General features: G+C 35.0%; 1 protein-coding gene across 1 annotated transcript in view; it reads left to right on the forward strand.

Moving 5' to 3' along the window:
- Positions 1-12026, forward strand: part of LOC133522294 (guanylate cyclase 32E-like) — a 204658-nt gene that overhangs the window by 180041 nt on the left and 12591 nt on the right. Inside the window, exons 23-28 of the mRNA XM_061857577.1 lie at positions 1315-1438; positions 2126-2243; positions 2743-2852; positions 3540-3648; positions 5714-5794; positions 9774-9988. Of these exons, the coding sequence (XP_061713561.1) occupies positions 1315-1438; positions 2126-2243; positions 2743-2852; positions 3540-3648; positions 5714-5794; positions 9774-9988 (757 nt within the window). The remainder of the gene's footprint in view (positions 1-1314; positions 1439-2125; positions 2244-2742; positions 2853-3539; positions 3649-5713; positions 5795-9773; positions 9989-12026) is intronic.

Genomic DNA, 12026 nt, shown 5'->3' on the forward strand with positions numbered 1-12026 from the left:
AGGCCCTGGTACTTGCTCCTTGCTAAATTCCCCCCCCCCCCCACACACAAAAAAATGTCCCCCCCCCCCTCTAACTTTTGAACCATAGATCCAAAAATATGAAAAAATCTTGGAAGTAGAGCTTAAGAAAGACATTAAATGAAAACTATAGCGGATATGATCAGTTTAGCTGTTTTTGAGTTATCGCAAAAAGTTTCCCCTTCATAGTAAAAAGACGTACACCCACAGTACATCCCTTGGTTAACAATCTACCATACTTTAAGCTCCAGTTTAGCTTATTGTGACGGAAGAGTAACTACGGAACCCTACTCTGAGCATGGCCCGACATGCTCTCGGCCGGTTTTTTATATCATTAGGCAGGTGCTCGTAGAAAGTCGGACCCCACTACTCGTGGGTTTTTTTGCATGCAATACCTACTGTGCGCCCCGGAACAGTCCGTACTTATCCGTCCGGGCTTTTGCCCACGACCTCCACACGCTTAAATTAAGACAGGTGTTTACGCATGGTCATAATGATAGGCATATTCATAAACGTTATGTTATATTATACATAATCCCTTTGTATAACTTTAGTTTGAGACGCGTGAAACGGATATTAAATAAATAAAGGACACGACACCTTTTGTACCTCGGTATCGGGTGGGTATTAAGTACAAAATGGAATGTATATTGAAACCACATTTAGCAATAACAACACATAAGGTGACCCTCAAAAGGTCACATACTTGAAAATTTCATAACAGGGGCACTAGGTAACTAAGAGGATTGTTCAATATATCGTATTTTGTGCGCTATACGTTACATTTTGGAATATTGGCTAATAGGTTACTTATAAGTTTATAACCAAATAGAATGGTCTATAGTTTATGATTCCATTTACGTTTTTATATGTATAATACAATCCGTTCTCAACATAAACACGAGAAGTGAACAACAACTTGCTTGTATCACAAATTAGTAGATTATACAACAAGGTCATAAATTAACTCATTTTATTCAAAGCAATTTATCGGTCCGATCACAAACGAGGACCGATATAGGTCGAGCATAAAATGAGCGAGGTAATTTAGCCGGATTTATTTAAAACTAAAGAAATTAAGTACTAGGGCCCGCGTAACGTCCGCGTAGGGAGGAAAGCAGCTGCACCAGTGGCAGTTTATATGGCAGGTTTTCAACTTAGTTGCTAAGTCAATAAGGGTCGTAATATATGATTTTACTTTGTAGGTACACTAGCTAGAGCATAAAAAGCCGCTCACACGCGACTTGAAGAAAAACGTTACGAGCATGAGAAGTGAAACGCTTTTTTTCCGTGCAGGTAACCCCCGATCCGACGAATGTCAATCAAAACGATAAAGTTTGTCGCCAACTAAGCGCGAACTCGAGCGAGGTAAAGCGGCTTTACCACTATTTGCCGCCTATGTACAACTATAAGGAAACAGGTATGCACTTAATACTCACTTTGAGCGCCATTTTTTTCGATATTGGCGCGGATATAAATTGACAATTGAATTGTGTGATGTGGACCCAATAATGAAATTGCTAGTCTATTAAGCTGGCCATATATTAGGGTATGCCTGCGCAGTTTTGCCTGTACAGTTCAACTGCACAGGTAAAGTCATATAGGAAACTGCACTGTCTAATGCCACACACGCTCCGATTTACCTATGCAGTTGATAAAGTTGTGTATGGCCAGCATTAAAATGTGTTGGTGTGGACGCTAGATTAGATTGACAACGAATTGCCAATTTATTGTTTGAGCAAATTGGCCCTAGAATTTGATTGTCCTTCTGGACTGTTTGGGGTTAAAAGAGAGCTATAGTTTATTTCTATTTATAATAAAGTTATAAAGTAAACGGCGCATCCAAGCCTAAACACACCTGCCTAAGTAGTGCTCAAACTAACTATAAAATATAATGGAAAGCATTTAGACATTTGGATATCCTAACTACACCGTCTTGGCCAGCTTCAAATATGACAATATAAAGGCAAAGTCACAATTTCATAATTGCTAAATGCCCTCCCTTAAAAATAATGCCGACTTTTTCGCTGATATTTATGTGTTGATTCTCTATATTAATATTTTTTTTATAATTATTATTTTATTTACATATAGTTTCATGTTGCAGGTCCTGATGTCAATCATACGACAAAATGGGAGTACCAATATACCCAGAAGCAATATGGCGCAGTTTTCAAATATGCTCTCTGGACTACGGGAAACACCAATGAATGGGTACCTGTGAGGCAAGTCTTTGTTTATTAATCATATTGGTACTATCTAATATATTGATGTCATTAGGCATTGCAAATCCCAGCACATTGTAAATCTGAGGACCTAATAAGACATGCATATACAGTGTGTATTTTTGATATAACCGCAAACGTAAACTAGACGTAGGTTTTAGTGCTATAAAACGAAGAATTTTTTTGAGCTGTAATGTATTTCGTACATCATAGGCACTTGTAACAGTTGTGGTTGTGACCATGTCGTGGCATCGCGTCACTTTTGACTTAAAAGAAAGTTGATACATTGCTTGCTGAATTATTTTACATGGAAAAATAAAAGTCGTCTGTTTTTATAACCTATGAAAGTGTATTCATTAAAGCGCAAACTAACTATCCTTTGTTTATTCGGTCGTATGAAAAATGTACGCTATATTACGTAAGTATCTACATATGTGTCTGGAATAGTTCAATATGGCACTCCACTTTATGTAATTATTTCTTAATTGTATATTTTTAGATATGAGTACAGGATGTTTTATAAAGGCGTCGAGTGCGATTTTATTCAGCATGTATATGAATACTTCAGCCGCTCCAAACCAGACGCCGATGTGTATAAAATCCCACGTGGTAAGTAGGTTTTTTAATACCGAGCTCAGAACCGTCGTTGTACAAAACCGACCTGTTATTTTTTTTAATACAAAATATGGTAGCTTCCTGTGGTTCCCAGTAGGTAGGTAGAATCCTATTATAAGTGCCGTATCAAAAAAAAGATACAAATTAAATTATACTTTTATTTTAACGAAAAAATAAGGCTTATACAAAATGAGGGACTTTTATGCAAACGAGGAATTGTTTAGGTTACGTAAATACTTTTTTTTAACTTTTAGAACGCTATTTGACTTTGATCCTTATTTTTTCTATTTACAAATCATATTATTTATTTTTGTGCTATTTTTTAATTATTTCATTAATCACGTTAATATTTCTAACAGTTTTTGAGATACAGTTTGTTAAACATTAGTCTAAAAATCTGTGTGTTTCATCCCTAGCAAGTAGATTTTAAATTAACACATGATATGACATGTCTCAATTTAAAATGTAAATAATTTTATAGGTTTGCCACTGATATAAAAATATTTCATTTTAATGATTTTGTTTTACTTTTTAATCTAGCCTTAGGATTATAATAACCCAATTGTAGATCACTTAGATTAGATAACACTATACTTTCAGCTCAGTGTCTAGAAATGTTCCACCCTGTATAATAGACTCCCTAGAAGTCCCATGTTAACATATTCTGAAATGAATTTTCAGATCTTCGATGCAATTCTCCTTCTGCAAGAAACCCTGGAAGAGATATTGAACACCATTTAGATCTAGAAAGCCCTATTTTGCAACAAAACATGACGGAGTTATTTGAAAGGTAAAATGATACCATTACAATTAAAGCGTTTATTTCCTATTATTACGATCGATCGATCGATTTATTTATTACGATCGTTGGAATTGTCTCCACAATCAACAATGTTTTCTATTAATCATTATTAATTAGCTATATAGCCATTTTCAAAATAACACCGCTTTAGTTACCCCACTGCACACTGTACCTTAGTTGATATTTTGGCTAGTTGAACTCCCGAACTCAAGAAGCCAAACAACAAAATGGTTACACGATTAGGTAAACAAAGTTCGCCCTAATGGAAAATTGAATCGAATCTAAAATCCCGCTAACCAGTGTGTTACAAGTCCCAGAACTATGCGGGAAGATGAAGTCAGTGTGAGTACAAGGTAGCCGTATATTACGCATCATTGTGTGTGTAAAAGTGCCGAACCATTGCAAGCGACTGGACACAACCATTTGCGCCCTGCAGCACCCGGCGACGCTGCTGTATGTGTCCCGTCTACATTACCTTACCTTATCAAAAAGTATGTGAAAGTAAAGTCCGGGCTCGTCCTGTGGGTCGCGAAGATGGAATCTTGACACAATGCGAATTTTTTTCGAAGCAACGATGAGTTTTGGCCGAAGGGTGTCAAGTTTCGGCGGTTCCTCGGCCGGCTCCCTGACACTGCGGGGCTGCGTATTGTATGGCAACCATAATGTGATACAAATCAGTGTTTCGTTTACAAATATATTGTTATAATACATATGTTAGTTTTAAGGTATTTATTTATGGGCCGGAAATAGAGATTTTCATTAAAAAGAACGACATAAACCTAGCCGCCGCCATTAAATAGAAGTTACGCACTCATTTTGAAACGACATTCTGAGATAACACGAAATATCCGTATATTCAATTATTTTCGTCCACTGATATTAAATTATACTTCAACTTTAACATTTATTCAGCAAATAGGCCACAAGGGCCCTTGTGGCCTATTTGCTGAATAAATGTTAAAGTACATATGTTAGTTTTAAGGTATTTATTTATGGGCCGGAAATAGAGATTTTCATTAAAAAGAACGACATAAACCTAGCCGCCGCCATTAAATAGAAGTTACGCACTCATTTTGAAACGACATTCTGAGATAACACGAAATATCCGTATATTCAATTATTTTCGTCCACTGATATTAAATTATACTTCAACTTTATCATTTATTCAGCAAATAGGCCACAAGGGCCCTTTTACACGTCAACATGGAATTTACATACAAGCAAAAACAAGCATATCAATAATAATTATAAATATAATATTCCCTGCCTACTTGAAGTCGTGCAAGATGAGAGTAGCGTGCGAGAACGCAACTCATATCGTGCTAGCAAGTCAGGGTGCTTAGCCAACGTGCCAATCGTTAACCTCCGTAGCGTAGCGTATAGTCATCTCTCTTTGTCACTCTTCCATATTAGTGCGACAGTTGCGTTTCGTTCGCTACGGAGCGTTAACGACTGGCATGTTGGCTACTACAGCTAGAAAGACATGCAATAGCACTAGACTTTATTCATTTATTCGATAAAGGACCTAAATCTAACCGTGACAGAGTAATCAGAAACAAGACAACGAAATAGTTATTTGTTTTACAAGAGGGCAAAGTTGTTGTTTAACAACTCGTGCTACCAAAATTAAACCACGAGCGTAGCAAAGGGTTAGAGAAGTGGAATCTTGAGCGTTGCGAGGGTTTCAAGGAAAAGCAGAGTGGAGAGAAACAAAGGAACGCTGGCATTTGGAATATGTAACAAATGTATTTAAAAAAATGTACAGTCGCCATGAGATATATCGGAGCTGCCAAGGTGCTTAAAAATATCTGAACAGAACACGCACTCTAGCACATTGATAATAGAGGCGTGTTCAGATATTTGTGAGTACCTTGGCCGCTTTGATATATCTGATGGCGACTGTACCTACTATTTTTTCATTATATTCGTTACATATTCTTAATAGTCAGCGTTCCTTTGTTTCTCTCCACTCCACTGTTCTACAAGTCAGTTTATACATAATACGAAAATACCTACCTAACAAACAATTTATAAAGTGCATGTTTTATTACAGATTCAAGTTGGCACATAATAAGCAATACAAAAATACCGAAGAACACTTTATGAGGTTATCTGTGTTCCTGAATAATGTCAGGTATGGAAATTATATAAGTATTACACTTAGGTGCAAAACTGTCGGTATCGGCTCCATAAATCGGGACTTGGAACACATTTCCAGTTGGAGCAAACGCTATGGGCTGAAAGTTAATCCGTGTAAGTCGCAAGCTATAATTTTAGGCAGCTCTCAACTCATTTCTCGGATTGACTTTCTTAACTTACCTTTCATAGTGTTTGATGGTGTCCCGGTTCCATTATCGAGCCAGGTAAAAAATCTTGGAGTTATATTTGATCGCACACTGTCTTGGGTACCACAGATAAGTGAGATCAGTAGGAAGATGTTTGCTTCTCTGGGGTCACTTCGCAGGCTTCGTAGCTTCTTGCCGCTCGCTACCAGAATTGCGCTTGCTCAATCTCTTCTTCTCCCTATATTGGATTATGCCGATATTTGCTATCTTGATCTTACAGAGGACCAGCTAAATAAACTTGAGCGCCTTCAAAACGTCTGTATAAGATTCATATTTGGATTACGCAAATATGACCACGTCTCTGAATTTCGTACCCAGCTCAAGTGGCTCCCTTGTCATTCGTCATCGCCGTAACTCTCATATTCTTGTACTTCTTTATAACATTCTTTTCAACCCCTCCACCCCTCTATATCTGAAAAAGCGTTTCAACTATCTTTCCTCGGTCCGCTGTGCGGAGATGCATCTCCTTGCTCCACCACCTTCATCATCAAAATTTTATAGCAACTCTTTTTCTTTTCGTGCTGTTCGGTTGTGGAATGCTTTGCCATTAGACATTAGACGTGCTAAATCCCTTCCCGTTTTCAAAAATCTTTTGAAGACTCACTACCTTTCGCTGCCTTAACTTGCCTTTATTTATGATTGTATAATATATAATGTATGTATGTATATATGTATTTATTTTATTAGTATGTAGGTATGTATTATATTGTTTGCGTCTTCATTTTGTTGAATTATATGTATATCGGCACTACCCGTTCAATGTTGTAAGTTCATTGTTTCCTGCTACCCAAAGGTTGTCTGGAAGAGATCGCTTCTTAGCGATAAGACCGCCTGTTGTTACCTAACTTTTACGTGTTTTTTCATTTCCTGTCTATTTTTAAATGTATGGTGCACAATAAAGAATATTTACTTACTTACTTACTGTCCCAATAATAGCATGTTAGTAAAATGTGGAGAAGTTCATGTCGATCAAGGGGAAGGGCACATGATTAGTACATAAAGTACTCCTTGAAATTTTCTTCAAATCGACCTAACATAGTTGATGTACTTGGCATTTAAGGATATTTTGTAATTTTCAATCGAAAAGTAGAAAAAAAACACGTTTTTTTTTTTTTTTCAATATTTTTGTGTCTTCCTATGGAAACTCCAAATATCACAGTTTTGCACCTGAGTATATATTTCTAATGTTTTTATTCAGTAAATTACAAAAACTTTCACATCACCTCACTTTGCTAGACAGCAGACTCTTAAGAAGAGAAGAAGATTCTTAAGAGTCTGACAGTATTTTATTAACCCTAGCAGCAAAGCAAAGACAGATTTAAATAGGTCTGCCAATGTGACTGTGTGTCTGTCTGTGACATCGTAGCTTTCAAAGGGATGGACCGATTTAGACGCGGTTTTTTTACGTGAAAGCGAGCTTGTAAAGCTATTTTTCAAAATGATGTTAGGCATTTTGGCATAAATGGTTTAAAATATTATGATTAGCGTAGGGTTTTTTTTATTACTTATAATTAAATAGTGATTCGTGAAATAGTGTTTCCTAGGACTTCGGGACATTTAGCTGAGTGAAGAACTTTTAGCGCAATTCTCTGTTCGTTTAAATATCAATTTGTCTATTATGTCATTTTTATTGTGCTAATAAATATTTGTTATCTTACCTTATCTTAATACTTGCCGATACAAAGATTGTACCTATCGGCAAGTAATAATATAATATAATGATTATTGTACAGTCAGCATCAAAAGTAGCGGATCAAATAACGTTTCATAAGTATCTACCATTCTGTAACAGATTAACAAAAAGTGATGTCTTTAATATAGAACAACTAAGACTGTAAAAGATATACTTTTGAGCGCGAATTTTAGAAATTTATCTATATTTGGAAAAGTTATCCGGAATATCAGATACTTTTGGCGCGTTGTTTCATCCGCTACTTTTGATGCTGACTGTACATCAAAGATTTGCTGAAAAGTAAAAATAGGGCCGTCACAATATTTGACACGAACCTTTTTCATATAAGTAAAACAAGCGACATCAATTCGCTATGCACGACTGTCACGCCACCTAGCCATTCGCAAATCTAGCGGAAAACGACAAATCACTACGTCCGTCCTCCCAACTAAAAAACTACTGAACAGATTTTTATACAGTTTTTATCTATCGATAGAACGATTTTCTAAGAAGGTTTAAGTGTATAATTTGTTAAGGTTTTTTTTGTAAAATTGGTTGAAATATGACGTTTGCTAACGATATCGGAAACCTATTTTTAACATCTAGAAAAAGATCACTATTATGTGGTATTTTGCCTGGTAAGGGCATGTATTCGTGTGATGAGCATGGATATTTGTTCCTGAGTCATGGGTGTTTTCTATGTATTTAAGTATTTATAAATATTTATATTATATTATATATATCGTTGTCTAAGTACCCTCAACACAAGCCTTATTGAGCTTACTGTGGGACTTAGTCAATTTGTGTAATAATGTCCTATTATATTTATTTATTTATTTATTTATTTATTTATTTATTTATTTATTAATCATTATGAAAATAAATACGTTACTTGTATTAAGCATTTCATACAGATTAAAATGGTAACTTACACCATGCAATTAAAATAAATTTCTCAAGAGATATCGTAAATCAAAAATTCCATTTCGAGCATATAATTTGTACGAAGTCGCTAACCTCGGTTAGTGCTAATTATTACCACCGCATGCGCTGCGATCTCTTTACAATACCCCCACCATACACTTACCCAATAGTTTATATACTTTGTATTCTTTGTAACAACTTTTATTTTTACCATCGTGCAATGGGTCGTTGATGTGAATTGCTAACATTTTATGAGAGTTATGCCAAACTTGGCTATTTCACTTATAAACTTTAACTTTGACGCTACTATTTTCTTAGCAAAAAAGTGATAATAAATAATGTTTAAGGTGTTTTTGGTCACACACCTCGCCGGCTGTACGTCATATTTACCATTACCTACAGCAAATTCTTTTCAAACTTAGTCTAGGTTTAAGTCTAATATAATAGTGTCAATCTTTTTAGTTTCGTTAGATACACAATGGAAAGTTATACGCAAGAACGCAACTAAAGAAACTTTTACTTTACCAAAATGTACACTATTTTAAAAGCGCTTTGTAAACATCTGTAATCCGCCTACAGTAACTTATTAACATTAGTGAACAATATAAGTGTTGAACCGTTATTTTATTCTGTGGTATTTCGAGCGTGTGAGCGCATATAACACAAAAAAAAACACACACACAAATTCTTAAAGGTAATCCAAAAGCATTATTTGCTTACCTAGTAATTCTATTAAAAAAAAAGAAGAAAAAAAACATTTTTTATTTCGGACAAAAACATCCATATTATGTTAGTAATGACTTACGGCTAAGTGTGTTAGTAGAAGTATAATTACAATTTGGAATGGCATGCAGAGACATCCAGTGAATAAAACGATGTGTGAAATTTGGTTATTTGTGTTTTTTGAGTGTTTTGCATACTTATTTTGCCTTATATTTAATATAATTATATTATTTGACGTAAAATGAGATGTTAATAATTTCATAGAATAGGTTTTCTTGGTAATCAAACGTATATTGTGGTACCCATTTTAAATGTAATTTTAGCGTAACGTTTAATCGCTTTATTCTCCGAGTAGATAGGTAATTAATAAGATAATTTTGCTTAAATTATTTCATAAGTTTATTTCTTGTGCGTAAGGTAAGATTATTGAAATTGTACTTTAATTACAGATACATACAGTCTGTCAACAGCCAACAAGGATCTTACAAATTAGCTATCAACCAATTTGCAGACTTAACAGAAGACGAGTTGGCATTGTTAGCCGGTACTAAATTCAAACCGGAAATTGTCAATTTGACGCAAAGTTTTTTAGACAATGACGATAACATTAAGGACAGTAAGGACTTCGATTGGAGATCGTATGATGCAGTGACGTCAGTTAAAGGTATGTATCTCGAAAGGAATGAACGATAATCAGAACGATAACGACAAAGGCGGCGCTAGGCGTGGGCGACGTGGGCCACCGCCTACTGGGAAGCAACGTAATTTTTATTCCTTATTGCTTGCGCCACCAGAGGGCCTCGCTAAATGTACCTTGCCCACACTAAATTTTGGTCTTGCCCCGCCACTGGATAACGAACGAGAATAACTAGAAAAGTCTGACTAGAGCTTCATAATTACGCCACGGGAATTTTGCATTGAGCGATTCAACTATACAGCGCACATTTTCCAATGCCAAATATTGCATTTTTTATGTCTGTTTTTTTGTTTCGTTGCCGTGGCGGCAAAAATAAGAAATTGTACAACTATATTTTATATGACATCCGCTTAATATGATGTGTTTGTCATTTCCCTTCGATGTCATTATAAGCGGTTTCTACTGTACTTATACAACTTTACTGCCGATCAAAACTTTCATTAACAAATCACAACTTTTTTTAACAACGGGAAACATAAACACAACATATTAATATTACTTTTTCTTCTCGTCGACTGTAGTGGTTGAATGAAGATTTCGTATAACGAACTATAATTAAGTATTTTTTAATTTATGGGTTCCCACTCAACTATAAAATTTCATTTCGATAAGCTGTAGTCAACTGTAAAAAAATTGACCAATCACGTGCCGCCGCGCTACCATAGAAAATACTAAGCGGGCGCTCCGGTGGGAGTCGCGCGTTTATATCTAGGTACATTTTGATCTACTGAGATACTTACCAAGTTTCATTATTTATTTAGGTTTTATAGTAAAAAAAGTATTATTTTGTATGACTCGTAGAAAAAGTATTGTATACAGAATAGTGATATAATTGATGATCAAACGAACTTCTTGAAGTGAAGTTCGATCGATATTATATGAGTCACTTCATTTGAAGATATAATTTTATATTAACCATGTAGTTTCCCTATTGTACAGATAGCATCGCACACATTTAAGAGTAACTATTTTGATTAAAACTGTGAAAACCAATTTCCGCCCACTTCCGCTTACTGGTTACCTGCGTGCGGCGACCGCTGCGCTCTTCATTATTTTTAGAGAAGGCAGGAACCAAAACTTATATCAGGGCTCTAGGGTGGGTGGGACCTTATATTATATCTTCAAATGAAGTGACTCATATAATATCGATCGAACTTCACTTCAAGAAGTTCGTTTGATCATCAATTATATTTCGTCACTTCATTTTTCAGATATAATTTTATATTAACCATGTAGATGTTTAGAGATATAAGTTTTGGTTGAAATAAGCCAAAAGCTTTGGCTGTCTGAGTATCTGGTTTAAGTTAAGACGTTCCTCCTAACTAGCACATGGACGCCGGGACGTCCCAAAGAGAGAGAAAAAAAAACTTCCCAATTTATATGCCATGCCAATGACCGCAGGATTTTATTTTATTTACTGTACGTTACGTATACACCGTACTAACATTAGAAATATATTATTAAAAAACATCATAGTGAGACACTAAAAACATATATCTATCTTAGTCCGAAGTAAAATAAGTCATTCGGGTGAAAATTATTTGTTAATGTTAACCATGGTGATAAACCGAAATATTTAGTATTTTTATTTATTTTTTATTTATCTGAACTACTGTATTTGCAGTTAGGCCGTTACTCATATAAAGTATCCTTGGTATGAGATATTCATATTATAGTTTAATGTTTCAAATTATTAGATTATAAGTTAATCGCCATCTATATATGGCTAGAATTTATTTATTTTCAGGTGCTAAAGATTTATTTTGATCAGAGTTTATTTATTTTCAATTTCTAGAGATTTATTTTCATCAGTTGTATTAAGTTAGTGTCCCAAATATACCATATTTTGATGTTTTGAGTTATATTATTTAAAATCGTATTTCAGTCGTTTAACTTTAACCAATTCTATAATAAAAGAAAACGATCTGATGATCGTTCTTTATGAAAACACATATAACAATACTATTTTAATTGACTGCTAAAGAAATCCAGAAGTATGGTAAAT

This window comes from Cydia pomonella, chromosome 10, assembly GCF_033807575.1.
Source record: "Cydia pomonella isolate Wapato2018A chromosome 10, ilCydPomo1, whole genome shotgun sequence".
Lineage (NCBI taxonomy): Eukaryota > Metazoa > Arthropoda > Insecta > Lepidoptera > Tortricidae > Cydia > Cydia pomonella.